Source organism: Pelophylax lessonae (assembly GCF_965119305.1).
Source record: "Pelophylax lessonae genome assembly, chromosome: 4".
Classification (NCBI taxonomy): domain Eukaryota; kingdom Metazoa; phylum Chordata; class Amphibia; order Anura; family Ranidae; genus Pelophylax; species Pelophylax lessonae.
Window position 1 is genome coordinate 575,558,056 of NC_138771.1, and position 20,660 is coordinate 575,578,715.

The 20,660-nt window shown below is 45.1% G+C and overlaps 1 protein-coding gene across 1 annotated transcript in view; it reads left to right on the plus strand.

Annotated features, from left to right (window-relative positions):
- Window positions 1-18,646, plus strand: part of PCP2 (Purkinje cell protein 2) — a gene marked incomplete at its 5' end in the record, with an annotated part of 34,154 nt that extends 15,508 nt beyond the window's left edge. The window contains one exon of the mRNA XM_082253709.1: window positions 18,430-18,646. Coding sequence (XP_082109835.1) covers window positions 18,430-18,555 — 126 coding nt within the window. The 3' untranslated portion in view covers window positions 18,556-18,646. The remainder of the gene's footprint in view (window positions 1-18,429) is intronic.
- Window positions 18,647-20,660: the final 2,014 nt, after the last annotated feature.

Consider the following 20,660-nt stretch of genomic DNA (forward strand, 5'->3'; position numbering starts at 1 on the left):
TGACCATATAGTCAAATGAAACATTAGGAGCTATGTGTAGCCATTGTTTCTCACCTTTGTGTGCAGGTTGTCAGTCACTGCACTAGGTATTATTTCATCTATTGCAGAAAAAAGAGGTAAAACAATTAACTGATTGTATTTTCTGATTTTTAAAGCTTATCATTTTAAAACAACATCTTGACTTATGAGTAGACCAGTGTTTTATTTTTCTCCAATTACTAAATTCACTGGTATTCTTTGTACTGTTTACATGTTCTTTTTGTCTCCATTTAGAACAAAGCATAAATTTCAGACTACCTCAATGTCTATTTCTGAGAAGAGAATACAGATCAGCCAAGAGCTTGATTTCCTGAAGGTTCCAAGAACCTGAAATTAGGAAAGCACATCTACCCCGCTTTATTAGCTTGTCCTGCTAAATAAATGTTTTCTGACTCTATCAACATTGTGGCTTATTTTCAGTGGAAAAAAAAAAATCAAAGCTTGAATAAAATCAGAAAATGATTAGGAGTTTGTTGTAAGCATCTAAAAATCACAAAATATAATCAGTTAATACATGCGCCTAAATCTGTTGCAATAATAGGGCAACTCATTTTCAAATCTGCAAGTATACCATATCTAAATCTTCCTACAAACATTTGTAATTCACCTGTTAATCAAAGATCAGTATATGTGAGTAACCAAATCTGCACTGGGCACAAGAAAAAAAGGATGGATCCTTTTCCAGTGATGACCTTTTTCACAGGACAAAAGTAGGGATTACCCTGATTAAATCAAATCAACTCTCCAGAGAGAATTCTCAGCCAGCCATGGAAGGAATGGCCTACAGACAACGTAATATTTTCTAATATCTGTAGGCATCTTAACACCCTCCGTGACAAGGTACTGTTCCCCATCCCACAGCTCACTAAAACAGAGCTCAGAGTCGCCAGTTAGATAAAGGGTGGTCAACTTACCAAATATAGTGGTCCTTTAGTTTGGTTCCCAACATCACGGAAGGGTTTAACACAAGGGCATTGCTAGGATTGTGAAAGACCTGGGACACCTTTGGGTATCCAAAGGAGAGGTATGGTCAATGTGGCTAAATTACACTAACACTGGGTGGTCCTAAAGGAGTATACTCACTGCATACATAGCACTCATATGCTCATGTCTATGGGAATGTTTGACCATTCTTCCAGAAGTGCATTTGTGAGGTCAGGTACTGATAATGGAGGTAAGGCCTGGCTCGCAGTCTCTGCTCTAATTCATCCCAAAGGTGTTCTGTCGGGTTGAGGTCAGGACTCTGTGCAGGCCAGTCAGGTTCCACCAGCCCAAACTCACTCATTCAAGTCTTTATGGACCTTGCTTTGTGCACTGGTCCAAATCATTTGGTGGTGGGGTTGTTTTTTCAGAGGTTGGGTTTAGCCCTTTAGTTCAAGTGAAGGGAACTCTTAAGGAATCAGCCTTAATACATCATGCCAAGACATTTTGGACAATTTCATGTCCTCTCAACTTTGTGTTAAAAGTTTGGGGGTGGCCCCTTCCTGTTCCAACATGACTGCACACCAGTGCACGAAGTAAGGTCCATAAAGACATGGATGAGCGAGTTTGAGGTGGAGGAACTTGACTGGCCTGCACAGAGTCCTGACCTCAACCTGATAGAACACCTTTGGGATGTTCCCTGATTAAATCAAATCAACTCTCCAGAGAGAATTCTCAGCCAGCCATGGAAGGAATGGCCTACAGACAATGTAATATTTTCTAATATCTGTAGGCATCTTAACACCCTCTGTGACAAGGTACCGTTCCCCCATCCCACAGCTCACTAAAACAGAGCTCGGAGTCGCCAGTTAGATAAAGGGTGGTCAACTTACTGAATATAGTGGTCCTTTAGTTCGGTTCCCAACATCACTGAAGGGCTTAACACAAGGGCATTGCTAGGATTGTGAAAGCCCTGGGACACCTTTGGGTACCCAAAGGAGAGGTATGGTAGATGTGGCTGAATTGCACTAACACTGGGTGGTCGTAAAGGAGTATACTCACTGCATACATAGCACTCATATGCCACAGTTATTGTATCTACATAATATGCATTAATTACTGTGGTACATTTGATAGTCTAACAGACATGTAGAAACCTCAGCACAATCAATAAATATGCTTTTATGCACACGGATTATGTTACAGAAGAACTTCATTAAAGTAGTCGGTGACTAACTAGCAGCCAGCAACTGTTGAGACAACAAACACTTTGGTCAGGAGTATGTAATGTATAATATAGCCTAAAGAGTTCAGGGGTCAGAAGTATATAATACACTTAGAGTGCAGCGGTCATGAGTATATAATGTACTTGGAGTGCAGTGAATTGTACAGCAAAGGGTTTGATTTACTAAAGGCGAATCCACTGTGCACTACAAGTGCACTTGGAAGTGCAGGTGCTGTAAATCTGAGGGGAAGATCTGAAATGAGGGGAAGCTCTGCTGATCACTATCATCCAATCATGTGCAAGCAAAACTGCTGTATTTTACTTTCCTTGCATGCCCCCCTCAGATCTATAGCAACTCATTTGCCTTTAGTAAATAAACCCCAAACGCAGGGGTCAAGAATGCACAGAGCTCAGCGGTCAGGAGTGTCAATCGCACAGAGTAAATGGCTCAGATGTATATTCGTATAGTGTGCTGGGGTCAGAAGTGTGTAAAGAACAGAGTGCAAGGCTTAGGACTCTGTAGGGTACAGAATGTTGGAATCACAGAGCATAGAGCTCAAAAGTGCAAGGGTCAATAATGGGTAACGCACAGAGCACAGGGGTCAGAGTACTTAACACACTGAGCACAGGGGTCAGGAGTGTGTAACACACAGAGAAGAGAGGTTAGGAGTGCATAAGGAGCAGAGTGCAGGTGTCAGGTGTACGTAACACAAAGACGCTGGTCTCAGAAGCACATACAGTATAGTACAGGGTTCAGTGCAAGTGGTTGGTAGTTCATATTGCACACGGCAATGGAGTGCATAAGGCACAGAGCACAGGGGTCAGTAGTATGTAATACACAAAATGCAGGGGTCATGAGCACATAACACACAGAGCACAGGGGTCAGTAGTATGTAATACACAAAATGCAGGGGTCCTGAGCACATAACACACAGAGCACAGGGGTCAAGAGTGCATAAGGCACAAGGCACAGAGGTCAGGACTGTATAGCACACAGAGCAAAGGGTTCAAGAGTGCATAAGGCACAAGACACAGGGGTCAGGACTGTATAGCACACAGAGCAAAGGGTTCAAGAGTGCATAAGGCACAGGGTGCAGAAGTCAGGAGCATGTAACACACAGTGCAGGGTCGGGAGTGTGTAAGACCCACACTGCAAAAGTCAAGAATGCATAAGGAAGAACACAGGGGTCAGACATGTAAAAGGTACAGAGTGCAAAAGCCAGGAATATGGGAATTTGTAATACACAGAATGTGGCTGTTAGGAGTATGTAATACACACAACACAGATGTCAGGAGTATGTAAGGCACAAAGCGCAAGGGTCAGGAGTATGTAGCACACAGTGCAGGGGTCAGGAGTATGTAAGGTACAGAACGCAAGGCTTAGGAGTGCATAATGCAGGGGTCAGGAGTGCATAACACAGAGTTCAGAGGTCAGGAGTACATAAGGCACAGAGTGCATGGGTTAGGAAAGAATATTGCATAGAAGGCAGGGGTCAGGAGTGTGCAATGCATTGCATGTAAGGGTCAGAAGTGTGTAACTCAGAGTGCAGGGGGTGGAAATAATGTGCAGGGCGCAGGCCAGTGTACACAGTAGAATTAAAAATAACCCCCTCCTTCCAGTATAACTCTCCAGCCCCTAATCACCCCGCTAGGCACAGAGATCACTTTCCCACCAAATCTTCCCCCAACACAGATCTCCCCACTCCGATCCCTCTATCAAGGAGCTCTCTCCTCACCCCCCCCCCCCTCACCCCCAGTATAGATCCCACAATCCCCCCAGTACAAAGGGGGGGTATGCTGCAGGAGAAAGTTAGAGCTTGGGATCGTGATACAAGAGGCTCCTAGACATCAGAGCCATTACAAATCAGTGTTATCATGTTTCTACTCTCTAAAACTCCTTTAAATATGAAGTTGCAACATTTGATATTCTCCACAGAGTTTAACGAGCAGTAGGCAGTAATACTGCATATTTTGCCTTGGCCTGAGCTCAGGTTCTAGAGAAAAGTCAATATATTAAATAGTGATCGACCGATTATCGGCAACATCAACATATCGAGGTCCGATATACACTTTCCCCGATATATCGGAATCGGCATTTTGATTTACCAATATTGCCGATATTTCGGGAAAGTGCTGTACCGGAGTGATGGCTGCAGCTAGAGGCAGCACCCTGGTACCGGTGTCCATAGCCGATGGTCAGCTGTCTTGTAATGACAACCGATGCAGCTGAGAAGCCGCTCGACTGTCATTCCAAGGAGCGGGAGGGGACGCCCCCCCCCTCCCGCTGCCTCCCGCGGCTCGCCCGGGTCTCCTGTCCCATCGGGAATCCTACCTTCACCGCTGCTGTCTGACCGGGTCTCCATTTCTTTGAATTCGGCGCTGCCGAGTACCCAGAAGTGATGCGGCGACAAATTAAAAAAAACTTACAGCATTCAAAACAGCCAAACTTGGCGTTTTGAATGCTTTAAAGTGTAGAGGGGGGGGGGGGTTTGGGGTCTTTTAGAACCCCAGATCCCTCCACAAGAGTACCTGTAGACATTAAAAAAATATATACCGATATCCGATGACTAAAATATCGGTATCGACGGTAAAAAAACGATATTGGTCGATCAATAATATTAAATACCAAAGGGGAAAATGCTGCAAAGGAATTTGGGAATTTTACAGGTGCCTACTACTAATACCATAATTAATTAGTGTTAGGATGCCAATTAATATATATATGTGCCCAATGTTTATAATACTTCCTTTTTCTGATGAAGTTAAACTGTGAAATGTGTTGAAGTGTATGGTCACTCTCACTGTATGGTCTCCAGATAACTGAATTATATATATGGAAATAGGATGATTCTTTTACAAGGGACTAACCTGGGGACATGTGAGAACTGCCCTACAAGTAATGGATATACGCTCTATTGTCAAAAGTATTGGGACACCTGCCTTTACACACACATGAACTTTAATGGCATCCCAGTCTTAGTCCATAGAGTTCAATATTGAGTTTGCCCAAATTTTGCAGCTATAACAGCTTCAACTCTTATGGGAAGGTTGTCCACAAGGTTTAGGAGTGTGTCTATGGGAATGTTTGACCATTCTTCCAGAAGTGCATTTGTGAGGTCAGGTACTGATAATGGAGGTAAGGCCTGGCTCCCAGTCTCTGCACTAATTCATCCCAAAGGTGTTCTGTTGGGTTGAGGTCAGGACTCTGTGCAGGCCAGTCAGGTTCCACCAGCCCAAACTCACTCATCCATGTCTTTATGGACCTTGCTTTGTGCACTGGTCCAAATAATTTGGTGGAGGGGGCATTATGGTGTGGGGTTGTTTTTCAGAGGTTGGGTTTGGCCCTTTAGTTCAAGTGAAGAGAACTCTTAAGGAATCAGCCTTAATACATCATGCCAAGACAATTTCATGCTCTCAACTTTGTGTTAAAAGTTTGGGGGTGGCCCCTTCCTGTTCCAACATGACTGCACACCAGTGCACAAAGCAAGGTCCATAAAGACATGGATGAGCAAGTTTGGGGTGGAGGAACTTGACTGACCTGCACAGAGTCCTGACCTCAACCTGATAGAACACCTTTGGGATGAGTTAGAGCACAGACTTTGAGCCAGGCCTTCTTGTCCAACATCAGTGCCTGGCCTCACAAATGTGCTTCTGGAAGAATGGTCAAACATTCCCATAGACACACTCCTAAACCTTGTGGACAGACTTCACAAAATATTTGAAGCTGTTATAGCTGCAAAGGGTGGGCCAACTCAATATTAAACCCTACGGACTAAGACATGGATACCATTAAAGTTCATGTGCGTGTAAAGGCAAGCGTACCAATACTTTTGACAATATAGTATATATCACTAGTGTTGAGCGAACACGGACTGTATTATTTGTGTTCGTACCGAATAATTGGATTTTTTGTACCCGAACACGGACACGGACACTTTACTGTATGTTCGGGTAAAAATCCGTGTTCAGTCGTTTTATTTCCGGGTTTTGCATGCTTTGGCGCTCTTTTCATGGCGGGCTTTCAACAGCCAATCAACAATCGTTTAACTGGTGTGCCTTAAGCCATCCCAGCCATGCCTGCAAATGTCTCAGTAGCTGTGATTGGCCGTCTGAAGCATGTGACCAAGTCTTTATAAGTTCCAGGCAGCCGCAGCGTCTTCATTCTGCTGCTTAGATCAGGGACAGAGCACACATCAACGTGCTGGCTGCTGATTAGGGAAAGACAGGCAGGAAAAAACCATTTGTGTCCGGATAGAATTGAGGGACAGGTCGGAGTGTTTAGGCAGGGCGAGTTGTAGGCATTTTAGGGATAGAGTCTGCTGAATTATAGGGTCAGTGTCTTCTACAAACTACAATCGATATTGCTGTGTGGGGGGTGGGGTCTGCACTCAATCCTGATCTACGATCTCTTCTCAATCCTGTTAGGGAGAGGCTGCTGCTGAATTTTAGGGTCAGAGTGTTCTACAAACTACAATCGATATTGCTGTGTGGGGTCTGCACTTAGTCCCGATCTACGATCTCTTCTCAATCCTGTTAGGGAGAGGCTGCTGCTGAATTTTAGGGAAACTGTGTTCTACAAACTACAATCGATATTGCTGTGTGGTGTGGGATAGGAGATAGGCAGGTGTCAGTGATCCACATCCATTTTTCTGTGTGTGAGCTGCAGTGAACACAATCTTTTTGGGGTGCAGTGAACAACGTCCTTTTTGGGGTGCAGTGAACAACGTCCTTTTTGGGGTGCAGTGAACAAAATCTTTTTGGGGTGCAGTGAACAAAATCCTTTTTGGGGTGCAGTGAACAACATCCTTTTTGGGGTGCAGTGAACACAATCTTTTTGGGGTGCAGTGAACAAAATCCTTTGTGGGGTGCAGTGAACACAATCTTTGTGGGGTACAGTGAACAAAATCCTTTGTGGGGTGCAGTGAACACAATCTTTGTGGGGTACAGGGAACACAATCTTTGTGGGGTGCAGTGAACACAATCTTTGGGGGGTACAGTGAACACAATCTTTTTGGGGTGCAGTGAACAAAATCCTTTTAGGGTGCAGTGAACACAATCTTTGTGGGGTGCAGTGAACAAAATCCTTTTTGAGGTGCTGTGAACACAATCTTTGTGGGGTGCAGTGAACACAATCTTTGTGGGGTACAGTGAACACAATCTCATACTTCTGAAGATTTGAGGGTGCTGCCTGTTCCATACTCCTCCTCCTACTGCTCAACCATCCTTTTAGGGGTACAAACAATAGTAATTGGGGCCTAGTGTGGTGGTGTACGTGTGAGATACATACACTTTCTTTTTGTTCATATTTTCTATTCCGCTATTCAATTAAAACCTTTGGGGATCAATTAAATTGCGTGATAGTCTGTGTCGGTACGTGTGAGATCCACCTTTCCAAGTTTTTGGGGTTCATCTCATACTTCTGAAGATTTGAGGGTGCTGCCTGTTCCATACTCCTCCTCCTACTGCTCAACCATCCTTTTAGGGGTACAAACAATAGTAATTGGGGCCTAGTGTGGTGGTGTACGTGTGAGATACATACACTTTCTTTTTGATCATATTTTCTATTCCGCTATTCAATTAAATCCTTTGGGGATCAATTAAATTGCGTGATAGTCTGTGTCGGTACGTGTGAGATCCACCTTTCCAAGTTTTTGGGGTTCATCTCATACTTCTGAAGATTTGAGGGTGCTGCCTGTTCCATAATCCTCCTCCTACTGCTCAACCATCCTTTTAGGGGTACAAACAATAGTAATTGGGGCCTAGTGTGGTGGTGTACGTGTGAGATACATACACTTTCTTTTTGATCATATTTTCTATTCCGCTATTCAATTAAAACCTTTGGGGATCAATTAAATTGCGTGATAGTCTGTGTCGGTACGTGTGAGATCCACCTTTCCAAGTTTTTGGGGTTCATCTCATACTTCTGAAGATTTGAGGGTGCTGCCTGTTCCATACTCCTCCTCCTACTCCTCAACCATCCTTTTAGGGGTACAAACAATAGTAATTGGGGCCTAGTGTGGTTGTGTACGTGTGAGATACATACACTTTCTTTTTGATCATATTTTCTATTCCGCTATTCAATTAAAACCTTTGGGGATCAATTAAATTGCGTGATAGTCTGTGTCGGTATGTGTGAGATCCACCTTTCCAAGTTTTTGGGGTTCATCTCATACTTCTGAAGATTTGAGGGTGCTGCCTGTTCCATACTCCTCCTCCTACTCCTCAACCATCCTTTTAGGGGTACAAACAATAGTAATTGGGGCATAGTGTGGTGGTGTACGTGTGAGATACATACACTTTCTTTTTGATCATATTTTCTATTCCGCTATTCAATTAAAACCTTTGGGGATCAATTCAATTGCGTAATAGTCTGTGTCGGTACGTGTGAGATCCACCTTTCCAAGTTTTTGGGGTTCATCTCATACTTCTGAAGATTTGAGGGTGCTGCCTGTTCCATACTCCTCCTCCTACTCCTCAACCATCCTTTTAGGGGTACAAACAATAGTAATTGGGGCATAGTGTGGTGGTGTACGTGTGAGATACATACACTTTCTTTTTGATCATATTTTCTATTCCGCTATTCAATTAAAACCTTTGGGGATCAATTAAATTGCGTGATAGTCTGTGTCGGTACGTGTGAGATCCACCTTTCCAAGTTTTTGGGGTTCATCTCATACTTCTGAAGATTTGAGGGTGCTGCCTGTTCCATACTCCTCCTCCTACTCCTCAACCATCCTTTTAGGGGTACAAACAATAGTAATTGGGGCCTAGTGTGGTGGTGTACGTGTGAGATACATACACTTTCTTTTTGATCATATTTTCTATTCCGCTATTCAATTAAAACCTTTGGGGATCAATTAAATTGCGTGATAGTCTGTGTCGGTACGTGTGAGATCCACCTTTCCAAGTTTTTGGGGTTCATCTCATACTTCTGAAGATTTGAGGGTGCTGCCTGTTCCATACTCCTCCTCCTACTGCTCAACCATCCTTTTAGGGGTACAAACAATAGTAATTGGGGCCTAGTGTGGTGGTGTACGTGTGAGATACATACACTTTCTTTTTGATCATATTTTCTATTCCGCTATTCAATTAAAACCTTTGGGGATCAATTAAATTGCGTGATAGTCTGTGTCGGTACGTGTGAGATCCACCTTTCCAAGTTTTTGGGGTTCATCTCATACTTCTGAAGATTTGAGGGTGCTGCCTGTTCCATACTCCTCCTCCTACTGCTCAACCATCCTTTTAGGGGTACAAACAATAGTAATTGGGGCCTAGTGTGGTGGTGTACGTGTGAGATACATACACTTTCTTTTTGATCATATTTTCTATTCCGCTATTCAATTAAAACCTTTGGGGATCAATTAAATTGCGTGATAGTCTGTGTCGGTATGTGTGAGATCCACCTTTCCAAGTTTTTGGGGTTCATCTCATACTTCTGAAGATTTGAGGGTGCTGCCTGTTCCATACTCCTCCTCCTACTCCTCAACCATCCTTTTAGGGGTACAAACAATAGTAATTGGGGCCTAGTGTGGTGGTGTACGTGTGAGATACATACACTTTCTTTTTGATCATATTTTCTATTCCGCTATTCAATTAAAACCTTTGGGGATCAATTAAATTGCGTGATAGTCTGTGTCGGTACGTGTGAGATCCACCTTTCCAAGTTTTTGGGGTTCATCTCATACTTCTGAAGATTTGAGGGTGCTGCCTGTTCCATACTCCTCCTCCTACTCCTCAACCATCCTTTTAGGGGTACAAACAATAGTAATTGGGGCATAGTGTGGTGGTGTACATGTGAGATACATACACTTTCTTTTTGATCATATTTTCTATTCCGCTATTCAATTAAAACCTTTGGGGATCAATTAAATTGCGTGATAGTCTGTGTCGGTACGTGTGAGATCCACCTTTCCAAGTTTTTGGGGTTCATCTCATACTTCTGAAGATTTGAGGGTGCTGCCTGTTCCATACTCCTCCTCCTACTCCTCAACCATCCTTTTAGGGGTACAAACAATAGTAATTGGGGCCTAGTGTGGTGGTGTACGTGTGAGATACATACACTTTCTTTTTGATCATATTTTCTATTCCGCTATTCAATTAAAACCTTTGGGGATCAATTAAATTGCGTGATAGTCTGTGTCGGTACGTGTGAGATCCACCTTTCCAAGTTTTTGGGGTTCATCTCATACTTCTGAAGATTTGAGGGTGCTGCCTGTTCCATACTCCTCCTCCTACTGCTCAACCATCCTTTTAGGGGTACAAACAATAGTAATTGGGGCCTAGTGTGGTGGTGTACGTGTGAGATACATACACTTTCTTTTTGATCATATTTTCTATTCCGCTATTCAATTAAAACCTTTGGGGATCAATTAAATTGCGTGATAGTCTGTGTCGGTACGTGTGAGATCCACCTTTCCAAGTTTTTGGGGTTCATCTCATACTTCTGAAGATTTGAGGGTGCTGCCTGTTCCATACTCCTCCTCCTACTGCTCAACCATCCTTTTAGGGGTACAAACAATAGTAATTGGGGCCTAGTGTGGTGGTGTACGTGTGAGATACATACACTTTCTTTTTGATCATATTTTCTATTCCGCTATTCAATTAAAACCTTTGGGGATCAATTAAATTGCTTGATAGTCTGTGTCGGTACGTGTGAGATCCACCTTTCCAAGTTTTTGGGGTTCATCTCATACTTCTGAAGATTTGAGGGTGCTGCCTGTTCCATACTCCTCCTCCTACTCCTCAACCATCCTTTTAGGGGTACAAACAATAGTAATTGGGGCCTAGTGTGGTGGTGTACGTGCGAGATACATACACTTTTTTTGATCATATTTCCTATTCCGCTATTCAATAAAAACCTTTGAGGATCAATTGAATTGCGGGATAGTCTGTGTCGGTAAGTGTGAGATCCACCTTTCCAAGTTTTTGAGGTTCATCTCATACTTCTGAAGATTTGAGGGTGCTGTCTGTTCCATACTCCTCCTACTCCTCATCCATCCTTTTAGGGGTAGAAACAATAGTAATTGGGGCCTAGTGTGGTTTTGTACGTGCGAGATACATACACTTTTTTGGATCATATTTCCTATTTCGCTATTCAATAAAAACCTTTCTAGGGCAAGATCTTAAATTACAGAAATATGAGGAGACCGTCAAATAAGGGCCGTGGCCTGGGTCGTGGTGCTGCTGGTAGAGCTCCTGTTGCAAGGAGAGGACGTGGTCGATCTGTGCCAGCTACACGCACAAGTGAAACACCTTCCTCAAGTGTGAGTAGGCGACAGAACCTGCATCAGTATTTGGTAGGGCATCATACGCCCCTAGAAGTGATGAGGCCAGAACAAGTGGAGGCGATAGTAGATTGGTTTGCTGCTGACAGTGCCTCCAGTTCCTTCACATTGTCTCCCACCCAGTCTACTGCAGAAAGGTCACAGTTGGCACCTGCAGCCGATGTCCAACCGTCTTTCACCTCACCCCCTTGCAAATCAGGCAAGCAGTCTGAGCCCCAAGCCATACAGCAGTCTCTTTTTCTTTTTGATGACTCTGTCAGCAGGGTTTCCCAGGGCCATCCACCTAGCCCTGCCCCAGAAGTGGAAGAGATTGAGTGCAGCGATGCCCAACCACTTATTTCTCAAGATGAGTACATGCAAGGATCATCGCAGCACGTCTCCGATGATGACGAAACGCAGGTGCCAACTGCTGCGGCGTTCAGCATTGTGGAGACCGACAAGGAGGGCAGGGGTGAAGACTGGGTGGAAGATGATGTGGAGGACGATGAGGTCCTCGACCCCACATGGAATGAACGTCATGCAGGTGACCTGAGTAGTTTGGAGGAAGAGGCGGTGGTCGCACAGAGCCACCAGCACAGCAGAAGAGGGAGCAGGGTGCAGAAGCGGAGCGGCCGTGCCCTAGACACTACGCCCGCTACTGCCCAACGCAGCAAGGGAACGAGCGCACCAAAGTCAGCTCAAAGGAGTTCTCTAGCGTGGAAGTTCTTTAGAAAATGTGCTGATGACAGGACACGAGTGGTTTGCACCCTGTGCAATCAGAGCTTGAAGCGAGGCATAAACCTTCTCAACCTGAGCACAACCTGCATGATCAGGCATCTAAGTGCAAAGCACGAGCTGCAGTGGAGTACACACCTGCAAAACCAAGAAACGTCTCTGGCTCATCCTGCTTCCTCTTCTGCTGCAGTCTCGGCCGCTCCAGCCACATCTGTAGTGATACCGGCACCTGCCACCCCGCAAACAGATGATCTGTCAGCAACACCACCACCTGGGTCACCAACAACCATCTCCACAATGTCCCGTGGAAGTGTTCAGCTTTCCATCTCCCAAACACTTGAGAGGAAGAGGAAGTACCCCCCTACCCACCCGCGATCCCTGGCCCTGAATGCCAGCATTTCAAAATTATTGGCCTTTGAAATGCTGTCATTCCGTCTGGTGGAGACGCACAGTTTTAAAAACCTTATGTCGGTGGCTGTCCCACAGTACGTCGTGCCCAGCCGCCACTACTTTTCCAGGCAAGCCATCCCTTCCCTGCACAACCAAGTGGGGGAAAAAATCAGGTGTGCACTGCGCAACGCCATCTGTGCCAAGGTCCACCTAACTACCGATACGTGGACCAGTAAGCACGGTCAGGGGCGTTATATCTCCCTAACGGCACACTGGGTAAATGCAGTGGCGGATGGGCCTGAGGCGGATAGCAATTTGGCGCATGTCCTTCCACCACCGAGGATTGCAGGGCGCTTCAGTTTGCCTCCTGTTCCTAACTCCTCCTACTCCGCTTCCTCATCCTCTACCGCCTCCTCATCCGGACAGCGTAACACCTTCACCACCAACTTCAGCACGGCCAGGGGTAAACGACAGCAGGCAGTTTTACAACTTGCCTGTTTGGGGGACAAACCACACACCGCGCAGGAGTTGTGGAGGAGCATGGAACAGCAGACAAATGAGTGGTTGCTGCCAGCGAGCCTCAAGCCCGGCCTGGTGGTGTGCGATAACGGGAGAAATCTCATAGCAGCTCTGGGCCTAGCCGGTTTGACGCACATCCCTTGCCTGGCGCATGTGCTGAATTTGGTGGTGCAGAGGTTCCTTAAAAACTACCCCGATATGTCAGAGCTGCTGCAGAAAGTGCGGGCCGTTTGTGCGCACTTTCGGCGTTCTCACCCTGCTGCTGCTCGCCTGGCAGCGCTGCAGCGTAACTTCGGCCTTCCCGCTCACCGCCTCATATGTGACGTGCCCACAAGGTGGAACTCCACCTTGCACATGCTGGAAAGACTGTGCGAGCAGCAGCAGGCCATAGTGGAGTTTCAGCTGCAGCACGCACGTCGCTCTGCGGAACAGCACCACTTCACCACCAATAACTGGGCCTCCATGCGAGACCTGTGTGCCTTGTTGCGCTGTTTTGAGTACTCCACCAACATGGCCAGTGGCAATGACGCCGTTCTCAGCTTAACTATCCCACTTCTATGCCTCCTTGAAAAAACAATTCGGGCGATGATGGAAGAGGATGTGGCACAGGATGAGGAGGAGGAGGAGGATGAAGAGGTAACATTTCCAAGGCTTTCAGGGCAGTCATTCGCAAGGGGCTCCGAGGGTGGGTTCCTGCACACTCAAACGCCAGGGACACAATTGTCCAGCAGGGGCACAGTTCTGGAGGATGAGGAGGATGAGGAGGAGGAGGAGCTGGAGGAGGAGATGGAACCATGTTCACAGCAGGGTGGCACCCAGGCCAGCTCATGGCCATCACTGGTGCGTGGCTGGGGGGATACAGAGGACACGGACGATACACCTCCCACAGAGGACAGCCTTTCGTTGCCTCTGGGCAGCCTGGCACACATGAGCGATTACATGCTGCAGTGTCTCCACAACGACCGCCGAGTTGCCCACATTCTAACTTGTGCTGATTACTGGGTGGCCACGCTGCTGGATCCCCGTTACAAGGACAACGTACCGTCCTTAATTCACTCACTGGAGCGCGATCGCAAGATGCGCGAGTACAAGCGCACGCTGGTAGACGCCATGCTGCTGGCATTCCCATCTGACAGCGGGGCCGCAGTGGAAGCACAAGGCAGAGGAGGAGGAGGAGGAGGTCGCCAACGCAACCAGGGCACCGCCAGCACCTCAGAAGGCAGGGTTAGCATGGCCGAAATGTGGAAAAGCTTTGTCAGCACGCCACAACAAACAGCAGCACCAGCAGCTCAGATGGAACGTCTTAGCAGGAGGCAGCATTTTACCAACATGGTGGAGCAGTATGTGTGCACACGCCTACATGTAGTGAATGAGGGGTCTGCCCCCTTCAACTTCTGGGTCTCCAAATTGGGCACATGGCCTGAGCTTGCCCTTTACGCCTTGGAGGTGCTGGCGTGCCCTGCAGCCAGTGTATTATCTGAACAGGTATTTAGCACAGGTGGGGGCGTTATAACAGACAAGTGCAGCCGCCTGTCCAGAGACAATGTGGACAAGCTCACGTTCATTAAAATGAACCAGGCATGGATCCCACGGGACTTTTCCGTACCTTGTGCAGAATAGCAATGGATACCGACCTTACCCACCCATTGTTCCATTTTTGCTCTTTCTCACTCTTTTGGGGTGTACCCTCATTTAAAATTTGTGAAAAGAAGCAGTGTATGGCTACCTCGTCCTCCTCCTCAGGGCCAGATTAACGTAGGGACTATTGGAGCTGCAGCTCCAGGCCCCTACCTTTTATATAGGCCCCGGGTTGGCCATATTCACTGTTACCGCTCTTCTGTCACTTGTAAACACAGAAGTCTGGCTTCTATGCTCGCTTCCCCAGGCAGCACCCTCAGAACCTCCCCACACAGCGCGAAGGCCGGACAAGGAGGGACAGTTGCCGATGCATGGATGTGTTTATGGGCTTCAGAGACAGCATCCCATGTTGAATTAGGCATGCATGGCTGCACCCTTCCTCCTCTGGGTGCATGGCAAGGCACGGCCCTTAAGGCCCTTCAAAATCCTCAGCACCAAGCCCATGATGCTCTTAATCCGGCCCTGGTCCTCCTCCACCGCCGCTTCCACCTACACCACCCATAGGTGTGCGCAGCCTATTGCATTAAGCTGTGCACCCCAAAGTTGAAATACACATGCATGTGTTTGCCAGCAGGGAGAGTAATGTATCGGGGCCATGTACCTGTAGGCAAAGAGAAATAGAGCACAGCAGGTCCGAGGGAGATCTTTCCCATCTCCTCACTGGCAATGCTATGTGCCCTAGGTGATTAGGGTGTGCCCAGGCACACCCGGCACACCCTGTGCGCATGCCTATGTCACCGCCACATCCACCACCACCTCAACCTCCCTCCTACTCCATATGGGCCTCGTCCTTCAGAGATGAAGAAGAACATTGTTTTATTTTTCTGTTTTTTTTTGTTGTTTTAAGTTATTTCCCTATCCACATTTGTTTGCAGAGCACTTGCCATGCTCTTAATTACGTTTTGCTGCCATTTGCAGCACTCTAGCCCTTTCCTTTGGTGTTTTAGAGCCATTTTAGTGCCTTAAAGTTCGGGTCCCCATTGACTTCAATGTGGTTGGTTCTGTGTACGGGAAAAGTTCGGTAAAAGTCCGGGACACAGACCCGGACTTTTTTTTAAAGTTCGGCCGAACCCGTCGAACACGGACATCTAGGTGTCCGCTCAACCCTATATATCACTATGCTCTATTATATCACTCATTTTATTATTGATGGTAGGCACCTATAAAATCCCAATATTTCTTGATAATTATTTTTGGTATTGTGATGAAATGTGGTGCCCCTGGATGGGTTGATGGAGTTATTTAATAGGGATCTAGGATTGCCCAGACATTTGGAGGAGGCTGTTTTGAATTTCTGAAGACATAAAATAAATTGCACAACAGGGAGACATTTGTATTGCTATCTACAGCTTTGGAACTGTCCCTGGCTGCACATCCATATCTGTAGCACATCATCGCTTGTCCCCAGGAAGATGTTATAAATCTATGGGAGCCATTGCCATTCATAAAAATCAGTATGCGAGCGCTTACAGACCATTAATTAGCCGATTTACCTCTTGGGAAACAGGGAGAGGAAAATCTCTGAATGGCCATAATCTATAAAACAACATTGCAGAGATAAAGTAATCCATAATAAAACCCAGCTTGTAGAGGGAATCAAAAGTAAGCCACAATAGGGGTGAATGATCATATGAAAACCTAAATCCTGCAAAAATGAAGAAAAAGCTCAATGTTTGTTACAGTAAAGAATGCAGATGTACCAATTGCCACACAGTGATTTATTTTGATGAATTTTGGTGAAGCAGACACAAACTTTACTATATAGAACCTCTGTGCTGTATTAGTGTAAGTGCATACCTCACAACTTTTCTAAAGATGGGAACGAGGGACACTTATTATCAAAAGTATGTAGGCATAGGCCCCCTTAAGGCTGGGTTCACACTTATGCAAATTGGATGCGGTTTCCCCACATCCAACTCGCATGACGAGAGAGTGCGACCTCCTTTCAATGGAGCCAGTACACACAGCTCTGGGGCGGCTGTGGTCCGCACTGGAAAAGGGTCCTGTGCATCTTAGGCTCAGTTTCAGGTCCAAATTCAGGCAAAATATCGGACATGTTTCGCACCTGAAACAGACAACAGGAAAGCACGGGACCCCCTGCTGCGAGCCAAGGCCACAGCCAGTGTGAACCCGGCATAAAAGGAGAATTATAACAAAAAAATGTGTAACACTAGCCCCTTGAGAGTTGCTGTTTAGTGTATGTTCTTCGGCACTGCTTTGACCCTGTGAACCGTCCAACCCTCCTGACATTCTAGGTTCAGACATAATGTATACACCTTTAATAAAAATGCACTGACACAGTATAAACGAGTTTTAACTTTTACTCAAAGAATAGACATGAAGAATTATGTCAGTCAGCTAAACCCTGAATAACTACCAGAGTTCAGCAAGACTGACATCAAATAAAGAAGCAATAAAGAAACAGAATGCTATAACATCAAATAGTACCACTAAACACAAGCTTTTATATAACGATTGTAAATCTTAGTTATATTGCCAGACAGCACTCAAAACTAAAAAGGAACTCTGAGCTGACCTATACCATGTGTATCCTAATGAGAGATATGATAATAGGAAAATCAGAACATGTCCCCTTTAAGAGTAACTGTACTGTAATGTCCCTCCCTTGCAAGGCCTTGCTATATTCTTCACCGGCAGTTGGAGGTCATGTAAAGCAATTCCCAATGTAACTTGATATATAAAAAAGAAACAGGATGTTAGATTGTAATCCTAAGAGATCTGGTATCTGCTTCAGTGTCTGTGTTCAGTGTAATGAGGAAGTGTAATACTTGCAGTCTGGACCTGGAGCAGGTACCCTCTCACCAAATCCTGATGTCCATCTGATAGGGCCCTGGGACACAAGCAATGCAGTCTTCCACGCTCTGTGGTCCGAAATAGCTGTGATCTGCTTCTTCAGGGAATCCGGGCCGATCTCCACTCTATCAGCGATACTGCAAGGGTGTCCGCACTGCAGCGATGGACATCCGTTCCGCCGAGGCGTAGTCTGCGAGCGGGACAGGAAACGTGCAGTAGGCTGCAATCTGCCCTCTCACTCACTACACAGCAGACTAATGCGCACATGCCGAGTCCCAGGAGCAAGAGAGTTCAAGTCTGTCTCGCAGATAGTTTTATAGCCCCTCCCAAGATGCTCCACTGCCTACTTGCTTTCTGGGAAAGGCGGTCTCTGGAGTAATCCAGCCACATAATCATTACCCTGTAAAAGACTACAGTTCCCACAATGCCACTCTGCCAGTCTCTGTAAAATGATGATCCCATCCTAAAAACGAACATTAGAGGGGCACAGAGACAATCCCAAGAAACGAAAACCAAGTCTGTACATTCAAAACATGGTAGTCCAGTCCCGGCTACAAATGATTAGTTGATGATGATGAACAAGTGTTTTTTTTTTAACCACTACTATTCTTTTATACTGGCTTTTGAAATAAATGCAGCAAATTAGAAATTGGATGAAAGGTTTAGCACTGGGAAACACTTTTTCAAGATATAAAGTGTATTTTATAAACAACTATATAGATCAGGGACACATGAGGAGGTAAGAGGGACAGAGGAACTTTGTTCCAAATCAGGGACACCACCTTGAAATAAAGGACAGTTGGAAGCTATGGTAAATGCAGTGTTTGCACTATCTATGCAGTGTTTTATCAGTTTATCACTGACCCTGGTTCTTTTTCTTTCCAGGATACAGAAGCCCCTGCTATTCCGTTTTCTGGTGGAGATGATTATTTCAGCTTCATCAATCAAGTCCACAGTCGGCACCTTGAAAAACTGCTGAAGAATCCAGGAGGTCGAAATCAAAAATCATAAAGACCCCAGGCACACTTCAGCTGAACTATGAACTTGTATGCACCTAGTGTGCAGATTTTGATGATACCAACATGGGAATATGCATTAAGAAATCATGAGTTCATGGCAGGGTAAACCACTGGAACCATTGTTTGACTTTTTACCACTTTATTTCAGTGTCCCCAAGGGGACAAATTAACATAAGAAAGATAGCAGAAGGGGTTGCCTACATTTTTTGCCTGTAGCATGCCTGACAGTTCAGCTCCTAAAGCCTTTACCCTCCCTATGGGCATCAAGCTCTCATGAACCAGTTCTTCGTTTTGATCTAATTCCTATCAGTGTTGTAGATCAGTATGGCATGCTTTGGGTACTAAGTCACTATGTGGCATTAATTAGGCATGACTCTGGCTTGTTACTGGCATGGTATTAGAGCGTACATTGCCAGTAAAAAGCCAGAATCATGCCCAATTAATGCAACAAAGGGACTTAGGGGTTGATTTACTAAAGGCAAATAGACTTTGCAGTTGCTCCAGAGCTTAGCAAATGTGGTAAAGCTTCACTTTGCAAAGAGTACCAAATCTCGTGCAAAAAAAACATAATTTTAGCTTGCACGTGATTGGATTATGGAAATCAGCAGAGCTTCTTCTCATTTACTAAGCTCCGGAGCAACTGCATTTGCAGAGTGCGCAGTCTATTTGCATTTAGCAAATTAACCCCATAGTGGCCAATGTAAAAACATTAAGTAAAAGTAATGCCCGTATCTTTCATGTAGAGCATCTCAGAACACTAGTAAAAAAAAAAAAAATGGGATCAATAGGTGTTAGCAGTAAAAGGTTGGTGCAGCATGCTGTTGACAAATTATTTCTTGTAGCTGAGTCTCTCTCAGTACCATAGAACACACTATTAAAAAATGCGTACCATGACATGTATAACAGTGGATTGTTGGTGCAACACTGATGTTCTCCACCGGTGATAAGTGTACATTGGTAGGTACCCCTGACAGGTTCAGGGGTTATTGTTTAAAATATATTGTTTTAGCGTAGAGTAATAGCAAGCGATAGGTTTAAACATAAATTAGTGCTATAAAAAAGTCTGTGAACCCTTTGGAACTATCTGGATTTCCAAATGAATAGTCTTGTCCTCAACTACGTCATACTGACAAATAAACAATCAGCTTGAACTATTTAAATATAAACTGAATACTTTTTTTATTGGACATATTGGTCACAAATGTACAGTCCAAGGTGGAAAATTATGTGAACCCTTATATTTAGTAAGTGGTAGAACCTCTTTTAGCAGCAATAAACTGCAACAAATGATTCCTGTAGCTGCTTATAAAGACTTGCATATAAAGTACAAGCGTCAATTTTGCAAAGCAGGAATGGCCCACAACCGTGAGACAAAAAGTTCAGCTTTGCTGTTGCAGAGCAGCCCCATTCACTTATTCGGAAGAGTTTGACAGGAGATGCCACCACTGAAATGTAAGAAAAGTTGGGAAATGTAACAAGTTAATGACCTGAAACACAGGTCTGATGTCTGAAGAATATCCCAACTAGCCTGATGTTCGAACTTTCAGATGGCGATCGTTGAATACAGATTTTATTCTGCTGTTTGTTTACCCCTGTGTTTCGGGTTGGTTTCTTGTTATATCTCCCAACTTTTCTTAAATTTCAATGGACAAACCAACCTCTATCTTTTCCTGCCCTTGTAAAATTGCCTGATGGAATGTCCAACTCTTGAGTCTTTTCACGGTTAGGATGAGGTTTTATTTCACAATGGTTTTTTACCTTCTGTACCGATGTGATTAAATGTTCAACATTTGTCTTATTCTTTCACAAAATTATATCCTAGAACTGTGAGGCTGTGATGCTTCCAGGTGGTCTTCAAAAACTGAGATGAGCAGCAATAGTTGACATTGGGAAGTAATGGTTTATTTAGCGAAAACGTGACGAGAGAATTTAGCAAGTTTATGAGAATCTTGCAGGTCCTTCTTCTAATACCCTGGGGTTCTTTGTCACCTTTTTCAGCATCACATGCTGCACACCTTCGTCACTGAGGATTCCCACTCCTAAAGTAATGACAGTACCACATTTCCTCCATTCATGGACTGCTTCTTACTTGTAGAA